Below are 24,561 nucleotides of genomic sequence, written 5' to 3'. Positions count from 1 at the left end.
TTTAAAAGAAAATATTTATGTACTATTTTTTCACAGGATAAAACTGAAGACTCAGGATTGAACATATTTGACTTTACAGATGGTGGCAGAAGCAGGACATTCTTTGTGTTCTTTTCACCAGGAATACCTCTATTCTTCTGGTTTCATTTAGGATAGCCTATCTTTGTAATACATAGTAGTTTATATTTTAAAACCACATTTAGCTCTGTATTTAGTATTCCTAGTTTGGAAAATGAGGGTAGAGTGATTTATTTGCTATTCTATTAGTGCACTCCTAGTGATTCGAGCTTTGCTCAGGGCTATAAAATATGTGGTATGTGCTACAGCTCACTACTGATTTAACTAGTGTATGTGTCAATGTATAGAATTCACCAACGTTGTTTTCTGAGGCTGTGTATATTTTGTTTTATTTTCCAGATTGATGATATACTAGTAAGATTTTTCAAAATGCTTGGCAAAGAAACAAAACTCAAGAACACTGTTGTGGAATTGATAACAGTTGTATACATCTTTAAGAAAAACTGTTGGGGTGCTGTGGACAAGCTATGGTTTTTATGGTGATGGGAATGGACATAAGCCACAAATTCTCACACAGCGCTGGTTTTATTGTGAATAGAGGCAAGACCAAAATGAGGACTCCCTGCTTGTCCTTTTGCCTCTCTCCAAATTAAGTATGTTCCAGACTCACAGACCTCTCCCCTAAGCCTGCATCCTGGCAAGCCTGAGCCACTCAGTATGGAATAGGGCAGGACGGTGCAGCAGTATTGTTCATGGGGCTTCTTCAGGTGGGCTCTACTAGGGAATGCTAAGTCATCCATCATCCCTTGATTGGACTTTGCAAAGAGGGTCTCATGACAAACCCACTTGACCTTCAGCAGACAATCTGGGAAAAGGAAAACTATTCCAAGATATGTCTACTGGCTCTAATTACTTTCTCAAGGAACTATGCTATTGCTCATTATTATATTGTGATGACTAGTTTATTATTATAAAGATCAATAGAGCAATCATTATATTAATTATAAATGAAAAATAAGTTGAATGAAAAATTTATAGAATTTATTATGATCTGGTTTATAATGTCCATAGCACTTATACTGTAGGGTAACTGTATCACATTTGACTCCTCAACTAGCTTGTTGCAAAATATTTGAGATCAGGATTATCTCATTTGAGTTTTTATATTCAGTGTTGCCCAGCATATGACATATATCTAATGTTTTATGAATAAGTGAAGTTATTTTCCAATATGATTTATTTTCACATCAAAGTGATGTCATTTTTTTTAAACTAAAAAGCAATTTTCTCCTCATCAGGAGATTTAGAACTGATTCATATGGAGCTAAATTATATATATGCTCAAGGTTTAGAATAGTGATTCTTAAGCTATTTTTTGGGTCATAAACCCCTTTGAGAATCTAGTGAAACTTCTAATGCCTCCTTCAGAGACAAGAGGTTAAGAACCTTTAGTTTGGAGAAGTGATAAAAATAGCCTACTTGTTTAGTCCTCTGGATTTCTCCTTTCTGCACCTGTATCCTTTTACTGCAGTTGCCCACCCACTGGTGGACCCATCATCAACTGGGCCTCAGGCATCTTTACCTAATGCTTCTGAGACTGTCCTGAGTCACCTGCACTACCTCGGTGGGTATATACAGTCTGTAACTCCCAAACTCTTCTGGAACCAGCCTTTCCCCCTGCAACTTTATGACTGTTTGGGCAGACTAACAATGAACTCTTTTTTTCTTTCTGTGTTTGGCCAAGAAGGATTGAGAACAGAGAACTAGGAGGCAGATGGAGGGCTTCTCTTCCTCTGTGTTGTTGACAGTGAGGGTGTCTCGTCCCCCCACCAAAGAAGATAAATCACACAAATATTTGAAAGAACCTACCCCATATCTTCAATAATTTTTCTGTTATCTTCTTGGGAGCTTTCTGGAGATGCATTTCCATTTACAGGGTATCTCTGTATTTCAGAGAAGAAGACTAATTTTGGCTTACCCATCTGTGGGTAATAAACAGGAACCATGTGATGCATTGATTCAAAGTTACCTGTAGCATACAAAGAATTAAAAGCATTCTACTTTGAAACTTAATAACTAAGTTGTAACAATGGCATTTAACAATTATATTTTATGAAATGGAATTAAATAAAGCTAAATAGAGACAGTAAAACCAATGATAGAATTAATATCTAAAATAAAATATCACAGACTTTCATACATAAACACCTATACAGGAAAGTTGATGGCCAACTCTTATAGACAAAATGGGAATGCCAATATTAATATAAATATTAACTGCCTTGAGAGCTGGGGATGGTGGCATCCCTATAGTCCCACCTACTCAGGAGGCTGAGGTGGAAGGATCATTTGAGCCCAGGAGTTTGAGAACAGCCTGGGCAACATAGTGAGACCCTGTCTCTAAAAAAAAAAATTAAAAATAATAAATAAATACCAACTGCTTTGAATTTTACCGTTCTCAGTTAATTTATTTTCCCAAAGTGTTTAGCCTGTAGGGAGTATATTAGTCATGTATAGTTTGGGGATATGTCCATACCTTTATTTTGGCATTTAACATTACTTATCATTGACCTATTTACAGATCCTCTTTCCCACAGTGATTTACTTTTGAGTGGGGACTGCTTTATTAACCTCTAATCCCCAATGCTTAGCATGGTCCTGAGCATATTCAAGATGCTTAGTAAATGTTGATTAACTGAATGCATGAATTTTTCCATAAAACTATGAAAGTAAATGCTAAAAGATGTGCATATATTTTGGATTTTACTGAAGTGTTTATGTTTCCAATTTTGAGTTATATAGCTATATGGCTATATTTATGATACGATTTTTTAATCATAAAATCCTTGAAGTCAGGGATTATAATTCCTATAATTTTACCATAATCCCCCAATATAGAGCTCCAAATTTACAAGCCTATCAAAAATATGTAAAAAATTACGTATTTTATGTGTATTCTTGGCACCGTTGTCAAAGATCAGTTGACTGTATACACATATATTTATTTTTGGGCTCTCTGTTCTGTTCCATTGCTCTGTAAGTCTGTCTTCTGCCAGTACCATACTGGTTGGTTTTCTTTTTTTTTTTTTTTTTTTTGTTGAGACAGAGTCTCACTTTGTTGCCCAGGCTAGAGTGAGTGCCGTGGCGTCAGCTTAGCTCACAGCAACCTCAGACTCCTCGGCTTAAGCGATCCTACTGCCTCAGCCTCCCAAGTAGCTGGGACTACAGGCATGCGCCACTATGCCCGGCTAATTTTTTTTATATAGATTTTTAGTTGTCCATATAATGTCTTTCTATTTTTTAGTAGAGACGGGGTCTCGCTCAGGCTGGTCTCGAACTCCTGACCTTGAGCGATCCACCCGCCTCGGCCTTCCAGAGTGCTAGGATTACAGGCGTGAGCCACCGCGCCCGGCTGGTTGGTTTTCTTTTGTTTTTGTTTTTGTTTTCCTGTAGCTTAGTAATACATTTCAAATGTAGGAAATGTGTTGCCTTCAGCTTTGTTCTTCTTTCTCAAGAGTGATTTGGCTAGTCATGGTCTTTAGTGGTTCCATATGAATTTTAGATTTTTTTTTTATTCCTGTAAAAATGCCATTAGGATTTTGATAGGCATTGCACTGAATCTGTAGATCACTTCAGGTTTTACGGATATTTTAACGATATTAAGTCTTCCAAATCACAAACATGGGATGTCTTTTCATTTGTGTCTTGTTTAATTTCTTTCATCACTGTTTTGTAGTTTTTGGTATACAAGTCTTTTACCTCCTTAGTTAAATTTATTCCTAGGTATTTTATTCATTTTGGTTCTATTTTAAGTGGGATTGTTTTTCCTAATTTCCTTTTTGGATAGTTTGTTGTTAATGACTTTCAAGATTGTTTTTGTTATTTAGGGCTCACACTAAATTATAAAGAGATTAATAAGGATTGTTTTGAGAAAATTAAATGACTAATTTTTAAAAATTGTAAACTTTGACACATTATAATTATTATTTTGTCAAATTTCATTGGAGAAGTTAACCATTAATTAATGTAATTATCCCTGAATTAGGAAGAATTTGTGAAATCTATTAAGATGAAGGAAACTATGTCATTTTTAGAATTGGATCAATTCTGGGGTGAAGGCAATATTAAATCTTATGAGAACTTCAATATTAATAAGGTGCTTTGGCATCTTTGATGTAATATTGAAAATACATAAAATACTGGAATCCCTAGTGGCTTGGTTTCACAATTTCCTTAGCTGATTGTTGTTTCACCATTGCATAACTGATATCATGCACTTTTGCTAGATATACAATTATACATTTTTTCCCCACCCTCATGGCTTTACATTTATATGGCTGACACAGTCATACCCAATATGAACCAAACACAGCTTTTTTCATAGTAACTACCATTTTCACATATAAACATTATAGGTAAAATTTCCTATACAAGATAAAGTGTATTTATCTTTATGCACAACTAAGTTTAAAAAAAAAAAAAAAAAACCTTAAAACACCTAAAGAAAAACCACTTATTTCTTGGCATTTTTTTTTTTTTTTGTTGGTTAGAATATTCCCTTTACTAGAAGAAGTGGTCAGTTAGTCAGTACAGTATGCTTACTTATGTATGAGTTGCTTGCATCCTCGTTTTTACTGCTTTTTTTCTTTCTGATTTTTTTGGCATCTTTGGATGCTTTCCAATTCATGAGGAATTGTCTTTCCACATTTTTAATTTCTTTTCCGTCAAGAAATTCTGGAGAAAAATACATATGTTTAAAAAATACAATATATACATGTAAATAATTAATATATAAGTGAAAATATACACTTCTGGTTTAGGCTATGTGAATTTAAGTTACACCATAAGCTGAAATAAATTTCTTTTTAAAATATATTGTTTATATAACTTATGTATTTTTTTGAGCTTTTATTTATTTTTAGATTTTCTTCTGATTTCAAAAAGAATATGTGCTAAACATAAAAAGGCTCTGTGATTATTGTCTGTACCTTTCCTTCTTATCACTGCCAAAGATAATAACTATAAACAATTTGGTATATGGTCCCCCCTTCTACGGTCATATGTAAACTATATTGTTATTTTTAAAAACAAAAATGTTATACTCAATAAAAATTAAATCATATTATCTATTGATTTAAAGAATATTATTATTAGGAAAAAGTAAAAATTGAGCTTCGTAAATTGCACAAATAACTTTTGCATGTTGTAAGATATTTGGAAAATACAAAAAAAAAAAGAAAAAAATTAAAATTGTCTTATTCCACAGTGAGAAATAATCACTGAAAACTACTGATAACACTTCAGTGTATTTCTTAGCATTTTTTTGTTTCCTATGTATGTATGTGTATATATGTGTATACTGTATAAAATTGGAATCCTCTATTTATATAGTTTTGCACCCTGCTTTTTTAATATTGTGTTGTGAGCATTTTACCATGTCTTTCTTTAAACACAATTTTTAATGGCTAGTGTTCTATTGTATGTGGATATACTATAAAACATTGAACAATTCCCTTATTATAGGACATTCTATATTACCTATATTAATTTTTTAATCACATGAATACAGATGGCCTTCATTTAATTAGAAAAACTATTTTTTCTAATAAAGTTTCTGTGTAGTAAGTTTTTTTTTAATTTATTTTTTAGAAACAGGATCTTGCTCTGTTACCCAGGCTAGAATGCAGTGGTATGGTCATAGCTCACTGCGGCCTTGAACTCCTGGGCTCAAGTGATCCTGCCTCAACCTCCCGAGTAGCTGGGACTATAGGTGTATGCCACCACCCCCAGATTCTATATAGTAGTTTTTAAAATTAGATATTTTCTCTCATCATCCATGTAATAATGTCTTCCACTAGATCCCAGAATGTAGAAAGGATATAGTAAAATTTATTAGATCATATTCTTTGAGGGAAAATCATAATATTCTGATAAAATATTAGTTATACTACTAAAAAGTTAATACTGCCACTTAAATATGATCCATAATATTGTGTCACATCCAAAGTATAAAATAAAGTGATGAAATAGGAAATATAAACTAGAACCATAAATTCTAGAAGTAAAATTGTTTCCATATCTTATCTCATGTACTTTTTTTTTTCATTGAACAATAGCACTCTCTAAACTATAAGAAATTGGCTAAATGTTTTATTGTCAAAATCTTAGTGCTTATAACTTTACATTAAAGGTCATTCTTTTAAGCTCAGTTTTCCCAACCACTTGTATTTATTTGATGTCTTTCCATATCTGTTTTTATTAATAATTATATAATTTGTTAATATATTTTTGGATGGGATATGTATAATCAGTACTTTCTTTTCTTTTCTTTTCTTTTTTTTTTTTTTTTTAAGAGACAGAGTCTTGCTCTGTTACCTGGGTTAGAGTGCAGTGGCATGATCATAGCTCACTGCATCCTCAAACTCCTAGGCTCAAGTGATCCTCCTATCTCAGCCTCCCCAGTAGCTGGGACTATATCAATACATATTTTTAAAACATCTGTTATAAATATAAGGAATTAACAATCCAAGTCTTTTATCATAATCCCTTCTTGCTCACATGAATGTCCCAGACAGCTGAGGAATGATTAGAAGATTGTGCCTCATTTAACCTGATGTTGTATCATTTCTAGCAAATGATAGAGGCTTACTTGAGGCTAATAGGTGCAGAAGTGGTTCAAGAGGGGAAGCCAGGTAATGGACACAAGATCAGAGACCTGTGTGACTTATTTCATTTTAATGGGTTACTCTCAACACAAAATTTGCTTCCACTAATGCTAAGGAAACCAAATATGTGGATTGTCACTCTATTTGGTGAGGACTTGGTAACCTGCAAAACATAAAATGGCTCCCATAGTCCTTTTTGACTGGGATGCAACAAACCAGGCCCTCAATTAACTTTGTGTTTTTTGGCTTTACATTTAGAAAGAAGAAAGAAATCAGAAGAAGACAAGCTAAAATCAAAGAGAATTTGTTATATGTGCATATGTTCATAGAAAAAAGACTAAAAGGGCATATACTAAAGTGTTAATAGCATAACTATGGCAGGATTTTAAGTGATATTTTCCTTTTCTATATTTTTACAAGAAATTTGTATTAATTTTGTAATCAGAAAACATGCTACAGAAAAGAATATTTGTTCAAGACAAATTTTCTGTAAATCTTCTTTATTTGCAAGTCAATATACTTATCTCTACGTCTTTTATAGTCTCGCCTACAGTACGGTATCATGAACATTTCCAGAAATGGTTACATGAACATTGGAAGGTTCTTAATCATCAAACATTAATTGTATTAGCTTTACTTGCCAAGGGAAGTGGAATCATATGTGTGGTGGGCAGAGAGAGGAGGGAATGAGAGGTTGGGATGGGGGATTAAATAGCAGAATCATCTATAGAGCTTTTAAAAAATATACCTGAGTATTTTCCCTATCTATTCTCTGTTTCCTACCCTTGTGGGCAGGGTGTGGCCCTCGTATATGTATTTTGAAAAAACATCTTGGATTTTTCTGATATGCTCTCTTTTCCCTCCAGAAAACCACTGAACTAATGTTAGGATTAATCAAGGTTTACTATAGCTAATGAGGCAGTTTTGTCATACATTAGTTTTTATCCCCAAGTACAGCATGTCACAGAAGTTCTGATGCAGGAAAATAACTCATGAGTGTACTTTGTGAGAGGGCGCTGCCTGTCTCTCTGATGCTATGTCCCTTGGTCACTATTGGCCAAGTGCACTCTTTTATCCATTTCCCTCAATAAAGTGCATATTCAGGAATGTTATTATTTGTAAGGATCTCTTAAAGAGACTCCTCAGTCTGCTCCCCTTTCAAATGAAAGGGACTTCTGTATGTTCTTAGAGTACTATTTGGCAAATGTCAAGCAATTGAAAACCTTGGTCAATTTTATCTATAGAACCAAAAGCTAAGGAGTTTCTCAGTATCATCATCAGATTTGTGCCAAAGAAAGTTTGGCAAAAGGTCAGCAAATTCTACACATTTATGACTAACCATTTTGATTGGTAAAAGCCACATTTTCTCCTTAAAGAAAGAGTATCTGGTGCTTTATTTCTGATTGGCATGTATTTTTCACACTTTATTTCTCAATATTAACTTTTGCTCTTATGAAAAATATTAAATTTAAAGTTGACCATTTTCATGGATATATGAAAATATTATGTCATATTTATATTTCTGAAAGCCTGCTGATAAATTAAAAAGTTAACTAGGTTTCTTTCTCTAAGAAAATTATGTTAATATAAACATGTACCTAGTGATTTGGACACCAATATCAGTTTGTCCCTGTATTTTGGTTTGAGACAAACAGGATTTCCGTTTAGATCCATTTTCCACAACTTCATCAACTTGTTCAGCAAATACTCCAAATCCTATAATTAGAGAAGAAAAAGCAAAGCACAAGTATTTCATAACTATCAATACTTCTAGCATGTCAGTTAACTGTTTTTAAAGGTAACTACTGCCTTTCATGCAGTTGTAGCTCAGAGCCAGGTACTTTGAAGGTGCATAAGAACTAAATTTTGAATAAAATGGTCTATACTGATAATAGAAGAGGCTGAAGATAAGGCAAAAAATGAGGCACTAATTTGGGGACCATGGAACTGTTCTCTGTCATGTTCCCTTCAATGGTCCCAACCTGTAGCTCAGAAAGCATTATTTTGCTACAGAAGATGCTCTACTCTTAGGGGAGCTTAGAGAAATTTACAAGTTCAGGCAATTAAGGAGTAGTGAGTAAGCAGTCTATTGGCATTGAAAACAATATAGATTGTTGCTTTTTATTTTTATAAAGAATATATATTCACTTTTAAAATCTGTAAAAAAAAAAAAAACTATCAAAGGGGAAAATAGAACAAAGGTGAAAAAAATCACTTGCATGCTTATCACCCAAAGATCACTTTAGTATATTGTTGTATATTCTTCTAGACTTCTTTTTTGTCATCATATGGTGGGTACTATTTTATATTATATCATAAACATTTGCATGTTTTTATAGCTTACAAGAAAATCAGCTAATTGACATTTCAAGTAATAATTAAGTTTTTCCATGGTCTACAACCCAAATAAATGTGAGAAAAACGGATTAAGAACCAGCTCTCTCACTTTGCTCTCTTCACATCTTCTTTGTCCCTAGTGTGGTGTTTCTTTTCCCATCCAGTGTCACTCTTTGTCTCCAATACCTTGTCTTTCTGTCATTTCTTGCTTTCTCCCCTTCTTCTTTATTCAAAGAATGTATTTTAACTACTGTTTAGTGGAAATGAAATATACTTGAGTATTTCTTATATATGCCCCAAAGTTCTGTTTTTTATTTTTAAAATCAGATATAAATTTGATCTATAACAAATTATTCAAAAAAAGTAGTGCACTTAGGTTGTTTCCATATCTTGGCTATTGTTAATAATGCTGCAATCAACATGAGAGTGCAGCTATTACTTCGAAATGGTGATTTCATTTCCTGTGGATATAGCTGTGAATTTAGTCTGTGCTTGACTCTGAGGAACCCAAATAAATAATTTATGTGAAAATATAAGGAATTGTTAAAAAAAAAAAAAAAAAGGGGCAATCCTAAACTTCCTGGTACTATGTGACCTTAGGCAAGTCTATGTCTTCATTTATAAAGAGGTTAATTAGGATTAGTTGCCATGGCATATAAAGTGCCTGGGACAGGGAGCAGGGTGCAGTGGCTCACACCTGTAATCTCAACTACTTGAGCGGCTGAGGCAGGAGATCGATCCGATCGCTTGAGCCCAGGAGTTTGAGGTTACAGTGAGCTAGAGTGCTACACTGCACTCTAGCCTGGGCTACAGGTCAAGACCCTGTCTCAAAATAAATAAATATGTACATAAATAAATAAATCAGTAAATAAAATGCCTGGAACAAAGCAGGTAAATAATAAATGTGTTAGTTCTCTGCCTCTTTGCCTTTCCTGCACTCCTCCTCAGCTAATTCCCTTTCTCTTAATTTTTATCGACAGAGAGCAAAAATATTGTAAGGAAGAAGAAATATTTTGACCTACTGAGTAATCAGTAGTTGGTTTCTTATAAGAAAGCTCTCTTCACAAATTATAACTTCAGCCCTCAGTCCTGGGCCCTGGAATATGCCCTCTCCACAACATTTGTTCAATAGCGTTTAATACAGCCATACGTATTTTATATGTGGGTTACACTGTATTTCTCTTATTCTAAAAACCTCTGCGGAAGGGATTGTGCATTACATTTTTGTACAGTGTTGAATATGATGCCCACCATCCAAAAGTTCAGTAATAATAAGAGAACTTTAAATTGTTGTAGATAAAAAGAGTGCTTAGAGTTTTGTTAATTGTTCCTCACTTGATAAATGACCCTTAACATACTCCCTCCAGTGTATGTTTATTTAAGACTAAACTAATCCTGTGCTGAAATACGATTACCCTTTGGATACGCTCTGGTTGTTCATTGCCTTCCTGTCCTTAATAAAAAGCTTTCACTTTCCCACTCTTCAATAAGTTACTAAAGGAAGCAGACACTTTTCTGTACAGTCTCTGTTTGATAAATGATCATGTCATGCTATCACTTAGAGGAGTGCTGCAAAATACTGAGGAGCAAATTCTATTTCCCCTGCAGGGCTGTTGCTCAGGCTCCCGTATAGGCGTCTGCATCACGGCAATGCTCTCTCTACGATTAATGATGACCACTGATGAACCTGTATTTGACCAGCATGCACCAATCTTTATCGGAAATGTCTGGCCCAACTGTCCTTACTAAATCTAAAGACAGCCATTTGTCATTCCTCTGACTGCCTGTCATCATCTGCCTGGGAAAATCTATAATTTTTGGCTTGTTCCTGACTAAACTGTGGAATGAATAAATTTATCTTTGGGCCACTCTGCTTGTCAGGATCAATATTGAGCAGAGGTTGAATAAATTAGAAACTGAGAAAACATGACAGGCCATAGAAGTTTGTTCATTTGTGTCTTATAAATCAAATATTTAGTTTATATAAGAGGCAAGCATGTCAAGCTTTTTATTTCCCCATTCATACTCAAGATTCTATACCTCTTGATAAATGGTCATCAGAAAACCAATGAAGAAAATCACTAATTATATCTGAGATGAACTTTTCAGATCATTCTATTGATTTAGCAAGCTTTACAAACATAAAAACTGTAGATAAAGGTTAATTTTTTTGTTCTTTTATGTTTTATACATCTTTGCAACCATGATATTTATTTGACTTATTAATGTCAGCAAGCTATTAATATATAATGTTGGCCCTAGTGAAGTTCATGGCTCAACTTACACTCACACCCCCCAAGCTATTTGTACAAATGCTAAAGTTTTATTGTAAATTGTCATTAAAGTATTTAATAATTTTATATATTGATGCATACCTGTATAAAGGAGGTACAGGAAAAACAAGCAAAGAAATGTTAACCAAAAATAAATGTCATTTAAACTAGAGCCCTCTGAGTTAAAGCTATGGAGTATTGTTTGGCTTAAAACTTCTCTTTCTTCTCCTCCTCAGTGGTTGACCTTGCCAGCAATTTTATTGGGAATAAGTGATTCATACATCCACAAAGTTTTTTCGGTTATCTACTTCACACTTCCTCTTCCATTTCTCTTTCCCATTTTTCTGACCAAAGGAAGAGAGTCCCATCTCTTTTCCCAGGTTAATCAGAAGATCCTGGCCTCCTCTTCTTGGGATCTTCTCTCTCTTGCATTTCCACTTCCAATCTCTCCCTCTCCTCTGGCTTTTATCCTCTTACCTACCATTGCCAAACTTCTTGAAAGAGTGGTCCAGACCAATGCTTTTCAAACTTTAACGTGGTTAAGAATCACTGAGGGATTTTGTTTAAATGCCGATTCTGATTGATTAAGTCTGGAGCAGAAGCTGAGATTCTACATTTCTGATGCTGTTGCTGCTGCTGGTCCTAAGATCCCAGTTGGAGTTATAAGAGTCTAGCCCACTGCCTTTGCTTCCTCAACCACTAGGCACTCCTGCAACCTGGTGCCACTGAAAATGCGCTGCTAACCTTATCACTGATCCACACATTGTCAATCAAAGACTTTCTCAGTGTCAATTCTTTGGAGCATCTTATCCTGCTGACCGCTGCTTTCATGGCTTTGTGATTCTACATTCTTGCAGCCTCCATAGGATCCTTCATGAATCTCTGACCTTACAAGTAACAAACCTCTAACTATAGAAATTCCCCATGTGTGAAGAGGCTGCTTTCTAAAAGTTGCTTTTGAGAACTGAGAACACATTTCATTAAAAAAAAAAAAATGCTATACCTGGGGGACTGTTGCCTGGGTCAGTCCATAAAAACAACCTATTTAATAGAGAAAAAGCCTGAAGAACATCTGTGCAGTGACAGTACTATAAAACCTCCCCATAATGCATCAGCATGTTCCCAGAGTGCCAGAGCTGCCACTGGGGAGCAGGAACAGATATCCCCAGTAGCAGACCCTCGGGGACAAATTCATTTGCTTCCTTTTCTATAATCTACATATATTCCTTTCAGACAATGTCTATTTTCTTTCCCTGAACCCCAGCAGAATATAAAATCACAGTTAGAAAAAAGTTTTCCTCCTGTAACCCATCACCTTCTCTATTTATACTTAGACTCTTTGCAGAAAAAGAATGGTCACACTGATGATAATAGTAAAACTTCTGTTACACTAAGGAAGGGTCATCTCTGTGCAAGAGGAAGATTTTGTGAGAAGCCACTTTGAGCCTTTCATCTTACTTCTCTCCTCCTGACTCTAGGTGATCTTATCCATGATGGCAGTTTCAGTGACCACTTAATATGCTGAAGACTCCCACATTCATCTATCTCTGAGCTCTGGCCTCATATATCCAATTATCTACTTAATATTTTCTCTGAAACACTTCAAAGGCACCTCATACCCTACATGATCAAAATTCATGATCTCCCAAACCTGACTCTTGAGTTCTCTATTTCCCATTGTGCAAGGCAGAAGCCCAGGAATCATTCTTGACCTAACCCTCTCCCATACTCCCTATATCCAACTCACAACCAAGTCTTATACACTTTACTCCCTAAACAGCTTTACAGTCTGTCCACTCCATTTCCACCCCCACTCTCTTAAAGTTTCTACCATCTCTCACTTCCTGACTAGCCTGGTCTCTTCCAGTCTGTTTTCAACACTTCTCAAGATGCGGTTCTCTAATTACTTCACCCCTTGCTTAAACACCCTCAGTGACTTCTCATTGTTCTTAGGATAAAGACAAAACTCTCTATCATGACCTGTATGGACCATCTACCCACTCGTCTTTGTTTGCACTATGTTCTACCTTCACTCCCTCAGCTTCCCATCCCTCATATTTGCCATGCTTCCAGATGCCCTGGGGCCTTTGGGCATCCTGTTTTCTTTGCCTGATAAGTCCTCAGAGCTCAGCTCAGCTATCCCTTTCTCAGGGAAGTTTTCAATGACCTCCTTACCTAGGGCAAATCCCCATTACAGGCTCTCAGAGCCACATACTTCTCCTTTGTGGTACTTGTGCAATTTTATATTTGTTTTGGAATGATTACATGCTTAATGTTTCCCTTCCCCTTAATGCTGAGAGTTCCTCAAAGCCAAGGATTGTATCTGTTTTCTGCTCCCTATTGTCTCCCCCATTGTCTAGCAAGTACTGCCACATAGTAGGTGTTTTCAATGATTGGATAAGAAGAGATGAGTGAATGAATGCATGCATACATGCATGCATGGATGGATGAATAGAAGAGGGGCAGGGGGGGCCTGAGGCTAGAAGGAGGACAAGAATTATAAGGAGGAAATAAGGTGGAACTGTTTTTGAAGAAGTTGCTGATGATTAGAGGGGCAGCAGACATGGAAAGAGAGAGGAAAGACAGTATTTATCTTCTCTTTTTGTTTATATCTCATCTATCCCTCCTCTCTCTTTCCAGATGCTCCTATGTAGAAGTCCCTGTCCTGGACCAGCTTTGGCCTAGGGAATAGGAGAGATGAAGCCAGGGTTAGAGGATCCTGTGGTTAAGGAACCCTTGGCAGTTGTGGGTCTGAAGAGGTGAGGAGAGGGAAGTGACTGAAATCCCAAGCAGCAGGAGGGACAAAAGCTGCTTGGCCACCCAGCTTCTTACAGGTCCATATCCTATGCCTCAGCTTCTAATGCAGCCACTCCCCCGTGGCTCTGGGACCTTCAGTAAGCTAGGGCAAGGTCATCATTTGGGAATGCCTATTTTTCCCACCAACCCGATTCTTTCTTTTCTTTTCTTTCCACTGAACTCAAGGATTTCAGTGCCCTGATTGTACTTTTCCTTGCATGTGTTTGTTTAAATTTTTCTTAAATATCTTTGTCATTGCTCAAACCAGAATCTTGATTGAGAGATTCAAAATTGTTTAACCATCCTAAGGAACCATTATTTTTTTTCATTTTTTCTTAAAGCAGGCACTTAAAAATGAAATGTTCTGTGCCAAAAGACTTGTAAATTCAGTTCCATGGATCAGAACTACAAGAAGACAATTTGTAAATACTCACAAATCACTTACGTATTTTAATTTATAATATTTCACAAAAATCCATCTATAGGATTGATTAACAGAACCTTCATAGTACAGGGCAATCTATTATTACAATAGTGACTAAAGTCTATTTTTAATATACATTTGAATGTAGCCTTTAAATTTTGAGTTGTTATTTTTAAAGACAATGGTAAATTATCAGGAAAAGTAATAATTTTAAAATTATACTTTTTTTACGTAAGAACTATACTTAGTTATTGCATATATTTTCTGTAGGTGCATTTCAGGAACTTACTGATGTCCATATAAATGCAGCTGCTCTATGTGCTGAAAACCTCAGGTAATTATAATGGTTTTGTTAGGATTCTCTAATGATGTCCACTTCTTTTTCCCCAAGGCACAAAGCTGTCTGTTGCTGATGACTCTTAGGATGGATGTCAGCCACCTTATGTATAGCATGAGAGATTTCTGCCCTGTAGCATAGGGTTTGATGTCAGTAGCTTTTGAACAACATCAATGAGCATAAAGAATGGAAAAATTAAAGCCAAAAATAGAGATCCTGACTCCAGGAATACATACAGAAAAACAAGTTAATATTCTGATGCTAGGCTTCAACATGTCCTTTGACCAAGCCTTCAGAAGATGATTTAAAATGAACCACAAAAGTACATTTCAAATTTATTCTGGGCAGTATCTATATTCAGACTTCCAAGAAACTGTATCCAGGCATTTTTAATTATTTGTGTCTTCATGCTGGAAGTAAAAGAACTTGAGATTTCATCTTTACTCCCTCTCTACCCAAGCTGCTGGAACTTACTGAATGGTTTGCCTTTCTTCCCCAGAATATTTCTTGTCCCCTTATTCATTCATTCTATAAACTTGTAGTAGGTGCCTACTATGTGCCAGGCACTACTAGGCTGGGCTCTGGGGAATCCTGAAGTTAAATCTCAAAGACTCATAGGTTTCCTTACCAACCATTCACTCTTTTTTAAATTATTTATTTATTTATTTATTTTGAGACAGGATCTTACTCTGTTGCCTGGGCTGGAGTGCAGTGGCATCATCATAGCTCACTGTAGCCTCAAACTCCTGGGCTCAAGCAATCCTCCTGTCAGTCTTCCCAGTAGCTGGGACTATAGGCGCGAACCACCATGCCTGGATAATATTTTTATTACTTGTAAAGATAGGGGTCTCAATATTACCCAGGCTGGCCTTAAACTCCTGGCCGCAAGCAATCCTCCCTCCTCAGCCTCCTGAGTAGCTGGGACTACAGATACACACAACCATGCCTGGCTAATTTTTTCTATTTTTCTGTAGAGATGGGGCCTCACTCTTGCTCAGGCTGGTCTCAAACTCCTGAGCTCAAGCAATCCTCCCACCTAGGCCTCTCAGAGTACTAGGATTACAGGTGTGAGCCACCGTGTCTGGCCTCATTTTTATTTTTAGTGTTTTTTCTTTCCATACTTCACTTTGGATAGTTCTAATGCTATATTTTTAAGTTTACTGATCTTTTCTTGCACAATCACTAATCTGCTTTTAATCACACCCAATGAATTTTTCATTTTAGAAATATTTTTCAGCTCTAGAACTGACTTTTTTCATATTGTCCATTTCTCTTCTCTTTGTGTTCACGATTTCTTTAAATTATAGGGCATATTTATAATAGCTTTTTAAAAAGTCCTGTCTTCTAATTCCATCCTCCATATCATTTCTGGATTTTTTTTCTTGACTTATTTTTTTCTGGCTACAATTTACATTTCATTGTTCTTGTTTGCTATTCCCCTCCCTGCCTTTTGTTCTGAAATCACCTTGTTTGGTTTTTTCCTCTTAGGGACCACAGGCCTGTGCTGCCTGTTGTCCAAGGTCTGAAAAAGTTGTTTCCCATATTTTGTCCAGTTTTCTATTTGTTTTTTTATGGAGGGTGATTCTGGTCCTTGTTACTATATCATAGCTTATTAGATTATTTTAAAATATAATTTTCTTTCTCCATTTTTTCCCCTATTGCTATGGTCTGAATGTGTCCCCCACCATTCACATACTGAAACTTAATATGTGATAGCAGCCAATGTGACAATAGTAAGAGGTGGGGCCTTTAGGAGGTGATTAACTCCCATAGGCAGAGCCTTCATGAATGGATTAGTGCCTTTGCTCCTTTCATCCCTTCTGCCCTGTGAGGACATATTCCCTCTGGAGGATGGAGCAACAAGGGGCCATCTTGGAAGCAGAGAGCAGCCCTCACCAAAAACCGAACCTGCAGGCACCTTGATTGTTGACTTCCCAGACTCCAGAACTGTGGGAAATAAATTTCTGTTCTGATAAATTACCCAGTCTCAAATACTTTGTCATAGCACCACAAATGAACTAAGAGACCTATTCTCTGATTCTGGTCCTCTTATTAGTCATATATTGGATCTCCTGAATTAATTCTCTAAATTTCTTTTTTACTTGCCTATTTTCCATTCTTTTTGTTCTATCTGGGAGACTTCCTCAATTTTATCATTTAAACTCTATATTGAACATTTAATTTCCCCTATCCTATGTTTAATTTCTAAGTGCTCTCTTATTCACATGTTCCTTTTTAAAAAAAAAAAAAAAAGCATCTTGCTTTTATTTCAAGGTTATGGAATCCTTTTTTATTTCTCTTAGGAAATTAATTATAGTGGTAATTAAAAATTTTTTTGTTTTTTGCTGCTTCCACATGATTTATTTCTTCTGAATTCTTTCTTTTTGTTTCTTTCTTTGATTTTAGAGGCTCTTTTCAGATGTCTGCTGATCCTGAGCTGCTTGTTCATTCATGTAAGTGAATGAGAGCTTTTCGTGAGAGGGTAAGGCTTGTTGGCTGGTTGGTCTCACTGTATGGCAATTGGGCAGGCAGCTGGCATTTTCCCTGGGGAACCCTTAAATGTCAGAATTGGGAGATGTTTTCTCTTGAGCTGGTCAGTTTCCCTAAAGAGGAATCCTCCACCTCTTGCCCAGGGTTTTAAAGTCACATAGGTAGGGTTTTGGGAGGAGGGCCTAGTTTTATGTGTGAAAGGGAGGGAAGTATTGACGCTCTAACTTTCCAGTGTTCAGTCTTTCATAAAATCCCCTTTTGTTCAGCACTACCCTCTGCTGTGGTTTTTGATCCACAGCCTCTCTGGTTAAACTTCTTTATAAATTAAACTTGTCCTCTGTAACTTGATGGAGTCATTGGAGTATGAAGGAGAAAACCAGATAAGAGGACAGAATTATGTAAATAAATACATTAAGAAGTAGAAATTCATTAACTAGTTTTAGAACAAATCCAAATAGTTTTTAAAGTGATACATTTTATAGCTATTTCAGAACATCAGTATTTTTTCTTCATAATTTCATGTAAATATTTTTAAATTAATTTTTCTTTTTTTCCCTTCTAAATTTTAATAGATTTAAGAGATACAAGTTGAATTCCATTATATGTATATATTCTATAGTGGTCAAGTCAGGGCTTTTGGTGTACCCATCACCCAAGTAGTGTGCATGGTACCCCATAGGTAATTTTCCCCCCTCCCTCTTCTCTTCATTGAAACTTTTGAGTTTTCAATGTCCATTATACAACCCTGTAAAATTAATTATTTTTCTTTCCTTTCTTCCTTCCTTCCCTCCTTCCCTCCCTTCGTTTCTTTTTTTGTTCTTTTTAGACAGGGTCTTGCTCTGTTGCCAGGGCTAGAGTGCAGTGGCATCATCATAGCTCCCTGAAACCTCAAACTCCTGGGCTCAAGCAATCCTTCTGCCTCAGCCTCCTGAGTAGCTGGGACTACAGGCACAGGCTACGATGCCTGGCTAATAAAATTAATTTTTCTTTACACTACCTTCACATTCAGAAGCTGATTGTCAACTGCTATGAGCTGATTGAGATTCTCCAGTACTTCTAAGTCTCTAATGTCATCAATATTATTATTGCTGATATTCAATACAGACAGGGACTTCTGTAAGAAAAATAATTAAATTAGCATTAGTAAATAATCTAAACACTATATATAAGAGCCAGAAATTCTAATGCTTGAAAAGGTTAATATTTAGCAGTTCAGGCTCTTTAGGCAAGAAAATCAAAAGCCATGGAGATTTTGTTTTATTGCATTTGTTTTCAGATTGAACTTTTAGAACTATAGTATGTGACCTAACTTACTCTTTCTCTCTATAATTCCTCCATAAGTCCTATTTTTCTCTTCTAAGATACAAGACAAATTTATAAAATAAAGAAGCCAAAACTCAAAAAGCAAGAAAAGAAAAAAGATGCCCCAATAAACAAATAACACAATGTGGAAAAAATGCTTATTGCAGTTTAAGCAAATTATCATTTTGTGCTAAATATAACTAAAATTTGTACTTACGTAGAATGAGTTTTTGTCTTTATTTTTCCATATAGGAAACATGATCAAGAATGAAAGAATATCTGGTTTTTAAATTTATCTCTATCTCTTGATAATCCATATATTCAGAAACTACTTAAAATAATAAATATTAAAATAAATAATAAATATTTAAAAAGTTTCTTAATATATTCAGAAACTACTGATTAAAATCTGAGGCCCAGGAATCTCTACCAAGATGGAGTCAACCATCACTTCACACCCTTTTGGCTGGTTAAGATCAAGTGCAGTATTTGTTCTTATTAGTTTAAAATTAAAAAAAAAAAAAAAAGATGGAGGCAACTCAGGAGGTATCCATAAGAAGCCAACCTTTAAAAAAAAATTTCCGGGTCCTTTTTTTTTTTTTTGGAGACAGTGCAGTGGCACAATAGAGGTCACTGAAGCCTCAAAGCCTCAAACTCCTGGGTTCAAGTGATCCCCCTGTCTCTGCTTCCCAGGTAGTTGGGACTATAGGCATTCATGACCATATCTGCTTAATTTTTAAAAAATTTTTTGTAGAGACAGGGTCTCACTATGTTGCCCAGGCTAGTCTCAAACTCTTGGCTTCAAGCCATCCTCCTCCCCCAGCCTCACAAAGTGCTGGGATTACAGGTGTGAGCTACCACATCTGGCCCCCTTTTTAAGACTTGAAATAAAACTGAAAAAATGATGCTTTATATTTAGAATTTTAGATTGTGCTTGAATCTATGCAAAAATTGAACCTGCAAAAATGTTTTCAGTAGTGTTTTGTAATAAAACTAGCCATCTCCACAATGGGATCAGTCTAATTGGATCACTTGAGATTGTGGTAAGGTTGGTGACAGTTGATTCTACTGAGAGCTTGGAGAGGGTAGAGTAGAAACCAGGTCACTTCTTTCTTTTCCAATTTATAGAACTACCTCTTGATTGATATATATTTGGTTCAAAATTCATCCATTACCCTCCATTTCTGGGCACTCTAAAATAAAACAGATGTAATCTGTGAAAAACAACCATGTCACATTTGTATCTCCTGCCCCAGATTTGAGGTTAGCCTATCCCAACAAGTCCCTTGTTCTGAGGGTTAGCAAGAGCCTCACTGACGCCCTCTGGCTTGTCAACTTTTTGTGGCACTTCCATCCCATAGGACTGGTTGTCAGGCGACACAGCTGGAGCCCCAAATTCAGTGCTCCCAGGCCTATATAGTTCTGGTGGGGCAGACCTATAGGTAGTGCAACCTGCAATCAAATCAGGATCCAGGGAGAAGATGACTTATCACTGCAGTGGCTCTCTAGTTTGTTTAAAAGTTGCCAAATAATTCTGCACTCCTCTTTCTTTAGGGTTTTTCCTAAAATTTAAAATCTTTAGCCATGATTATCACCAAGGTCCGAATTATGAATGAATTAACATCTGTATTAGAACTTCAGTTTATATAACCATTTCACATCCTTCTTTTGATCTTTCAGTTACCTGAAGAGGCAGGCATTATATTATCCTAACTTTACAGACGTTGAGTTTCTGAGACATTATATGGGGAAAATCAGCTTCAGTACTCAAATAAGCTAGCATTTGGCCATATAAACATGCAGAGTATGTACAATGTCCAAATATACCTTCATCACCTTCTTGTTCCATTATGACTTGATAATCACTATATTCCTTGTCGAAATAGTCAAATGTGGACTTACTGCCAGAGACTGAAGAGTTCTTGGATCAAACAGAAGCTTTTCTCCAAGGGGAAGCTTCTGACTCTCAACATGAAGCTCTCTTAGTTCTTTTAACCCTTCTAAACCTTCTATGACAGCAATGTAATTGCCTCCCAGATACCTGCAAAAACATAGACATAATTCTAAATAGGCATTGTGAGAACGCCATGGTCTTTAAATGTGATAAAAGTGTAACAAAATCATTGAGCTGTGTGAAAATTATACATGCAGAATGTTATGTTTATATTGACTCTATGAAAAGTTTATCTAAATGACAACAAATTATGTTCTTACACTCAATTTAGTCTAAAAAATACATTTTAAACTTTTTTAAAGAATGAGTTTTTTTTCCCACACCGCAAAGCAGCAGGGAAAAAAATGAGAGAATTGAAATAGTTATTATTAAATTATCTACAGGACTCCCCATATGTTCTGGTGCAGAAAAATCACCTGGGTTGTAGGTTTAAAAATGAAGGTCTCTGTGCTAACCCCCAGATATTATGATTTGGATTATAGGTTGGAACCCAGTATTCCACATTTTTAAAAGCATTCCTCACCTCACTCTTGTGTCCCTGTTCTGAGGCCCTTGGTTCACTCTTTCAGAAGCATGAAAGTTAGTCTGGGGAAATTGGATCCAGCAGTGTTAATTACCTAATTATAATCATTATAAGCAGTGTGTGTAAGTGTCTTTTTACAATCAAGTCTACATCAACATTATCAATTATGTGACCCTGACCTTTTGAGATGTGTGATTCTGAAAGGCACAGAACTTATCTGGGTTCCATGGAAACTTTTTTCACCAATTGAGCCTACATGAGGATGTTTTAGGTGTCCTTATAAGCCCTTAAGACAACCCAACCCCCTAGAAAGAGAAGTTTATCAGGCATAATAAAACACAAATTGTTGAATATTACATATGAAACAACTTATTTTGTATTAATAAAAGTGCAAGAGAATAAAACTGAGGCCTGTTTCATAAAACCCCTGTGAGATGCAGGCACAATTTCATATTCAATTTACTTTTGAAACTTAATGCAGAAAATGGAAATGCCTGCATGCATAAAATATAACTACTGTAATGATGATAAACAATTACATTACTCAAAAACAAAAGCACTTACAGTTTTTCCAGTTTCTTTAATGATGTTAGGTTCTCTATATATGAAATACAATTGTTTTGTAGGTACAGATGGGTCAGATTTGTGGCATAATTCAAGTTAATGATTTGACTAATACGGTTATCATATAAATATAGAACACTAAGATTTTTGCAAAGAGAGAGGTCTTCCTAAAAGGAAAACAAAAACAGTCAAATTTAATTTATCCTTCAAACTTAAAAGTTTCTTTTTGAAAAAGTTTTTCACTTGATAATTCTTCAAATTTCCTTAAGATTATTATAAAAGGACAGTCTTTTTCTGGTCTTAGCACAGTCAAAACAAGACTAGAACGATTACAAAATAGGTTCTAGGCTTTAGTATTCTGTAATTATATCAACAAAATTGTATTTGTTAAGAAGCTTTTCCCAGTGCAAGCAATTTTCTTTGGAAGCAATTAGGCTACTCTGGAAGTTGAAGCACTGAACAAATTATTGTCCCAACATATAAATCAGGGCTTAATATTTCTGTAGGATTGGAAGTAAATTGTTGCGGTTTATAATACTGAAAATTGGAAGTCATCTAGATATCCAAGAATAATGGATTAATTAAAAAACTATGATAATGCTGTTGAAGGGAATACTGTAGAATCATTAAATATCATTTAGTTTCTTCAGTAATATATTATAGATTTCATAATATATAATTAAGTGAAGACAGTACCTTCAATATGACTATTATAAAATTATATAAATAGATGTCTAGAAAAAAGACATTACCTAAATGTTAAAAGTGGTTACCTCTGAAGAGTAGGATTACATTCTTTCTTTTTATATGTATTTTATACAAATGAACACCAATTACTTTTGAGACAAGAAATTAATTAAAGGTATTTGTAAAAGGATGTCATTTCTTGTGTGGTGGTAAAGTCAGCCTAGAATAAATAGACAAGAAGTAAAATGAAGTTCTGCTCAAAAATATCTCAGGCTTCATTTAGATGTTTTAAAAATACAGCTACATTTTGGAAACTTTAAGTTTACAAGTTATTCTCACTTTATTGTGACTTCAAGCAGTTTGCTTTCCTCCTAACAAAGATCATCCACACTGGAGGAATACTGATTGATGTGAGGACAAAAGAGCTTGAAGTGGGGGCTCACTGGGGCCTCTCCCAAGAAAGCAGTATGTAGATGGTCTGATGAGGTAGAGCTCTGGGCAACAAAAGAGCAGCACGTTTGAGCAGTTGGATTCCTGGAAAGAAGGAACACCAGGAAACCAGAAAGGGATATAGAATGGGAACTGGGTTGGGTCCCTACAAACAAAACAAAACAAAACAAGCATTTCTCAATTGATCATTTTGCTTGGGGCTTTGGGTTTTTTTTTTTTTTTTCCTTTCATTCATTCACTCAATGAATATTTCTTAAGCACTTAATACAAGTCAGGTATTGTATTGGATGGGGAATTTAGAGTGATATGAACAAAATAGACGTGATCCCTGCCCTAATGTAGCTCATATATTTCCAAGAAATTTTCTGTTATCTGTAGTCTTTAGCATTTATTGTAGACAACAGATAACAATACAAATGGCCTAAAAGGGTTATTACAGCCTTTAAAGTTTCCCAAATTACAGCCAAGAATTACCTCAGCACTGAGAAAATGTATTTTGAGAGTATAACCAAGTAAACATTATCTTATCTAACTGATCCAGTATAACATACATTTATAAAAACAGTTAAATATGTACAAAAAAGATTTCACTGTTAAACTTTTGAAATGTACTGAGATAATTACTTCTTAATACTCTGATATGTAAAAAATATGTATATATTCCAATGTTTTGGAATAATACAAAAGTAATTATCTTTGAAATTACTTTCCAACATATGCTTTCAAATCTAGTTTGCTACACTATAGAGTATTGTAGAGAAACAGTAACATATATTTAACATATATATCTAAAAATCACAATAGTATATCTTATGGAGACTTAATTTTAATAAGTTGAATATCACAAATAGGAAATTAAAATAAAAACAATATACATTTTATTGATAAAAATATAGTTAATAAGAATAGTCAAAATATATTAATAGTTAATCTATTAGGTGTGCCCTCAAGCCAATTTCTAAACTTTACATTGTTAATTATATAAAAATAAGAAATAATTCCAAAGTTCTTACAATTGCATCTATATTTTTTTCTGAAAAATTTATATGAGTTATCTTCTTCAGGCACTGTGAAATGGTTTCTTCTTTTCGGGGTTTAAGATTACCGTTTCTGGCAATTAGATCCAAGGTCAGTCGAACCATGACTTCTCTATATATCAAACTCTCAGCAATAGCTCTGTTTTGATACCATGTCAAGAAGAAGGTTTAGGTATTATTTATTTCCAACTTTCTAAAAATTAAAAAAAAGTATTACAACATTACATAGCAATTTAGGAAAAGTTATTTTGGCTTTTTGACTTATTTTTTACTTATTTCCTTATGTAAAACTATTTGATAAGCTAGTTTATAGACATTTTTAGGGGCACTGAGATATTTTCTAAGTTTACAGACTTAGCTCTTTTTATAAAAAGATTTAAAGCACCAAAATTAATTAAATGCAAATACTCATTTACTGTTAAATCTTTTCTTCTTGCTGAGTAGTATTGAATTGCTATTGCAAGCACCTTTTTTTTTTTTAAGAGACAAAGTCTAGCTATGTTGCCCAGATTGGAGCGCAGCGGCTCTTCTCAGGCATGATCACAATGCATTACAGCCTTGAACTTCTGGGCTTAAATTATAATCCTGCCTTAGCCTCACTAGTAGCTGGGACTACAGGTTCACGCCACACTGCACTAGCTTCTGGGCATCTTTTAAAGGATTATTATTCTCTCTTGGAATCAAAAAGGCCTCCAAGGAATATC

At 35.1% G+C, this 24,561-nt stretch overlaps 1 protein-coding gene across 3 annotated transcripts in view; it reads right to left on the bottom strand.

Moving 5' to 3' along the window:
* Positions 1 to 24,050, bottom strand: part of PPP1R42 (protein phosphatase 1 regulatory subunit 42) — a 29,496-nt gene extending 5,446 nt beyond the window's left edge. The window contains exons 1-7 of one of the 3 annotated variants that reach the window (XM_069466422.1): positions 23,834 to 23,962; positions 21,684 to 21,850; positions 20,545 to 20,683; positions 18,338 to 18,454; positions 8,282 to 8,399; positions 4,621 to 4,752; positions 1,888 to 2,047 (exon numbers count right to left, since the gene is read on the bottom strand). In XM_069466422.1, the coding sequence (XP_069322523.1) occupies positions 1,888 to 2,047; positions 4,621 to 4,752; positions 8,282 to 8,399; positions 18,338 to 18,454; positions 20,545 to 20,683; positions 21,684 to 21,850; positions 23,834 to 23,962 (962 nt within the window). Of the gene's footprint in view, positions 1 to 1,887; positions 2,048 to 4,620; positions 4,753 to 8,281; positions 8,400 to 18,337; positions 18,455 to 20,544; positions 20,684 to 21,683; positions 21,851 to 23,833 lie in introns of all 3 variants that reach the window. The other 2 variants (XM_069466423.1, XM_069466424.1) reach the window with 2 other exon arrangements.
* Between the last annotated feature and the right edge of the window lie 511 nt (positions 24,051 to 24,561).

The sequence above is a fragment of the Eulemur rufifrons genome, chromosome 3 (genome assembly GCF_041146395.1).
Source record: "Eulemur rufifrons isolate Redbay chromosome 3, OSU_ERuf_1, whole genome shotgun sequence".
Taxonomy (NCBI): domain Eukaryota; kingdom Metazoa; phylum Chordata; class Mammalia; order Primates; family Lemuridae; genus Eulemur; species Eulemur rufifrons.
Note: the sequence above shows the minus strand (reverse complement) of the source record. Positions and strands in the feature narration are given on the sequence as shown.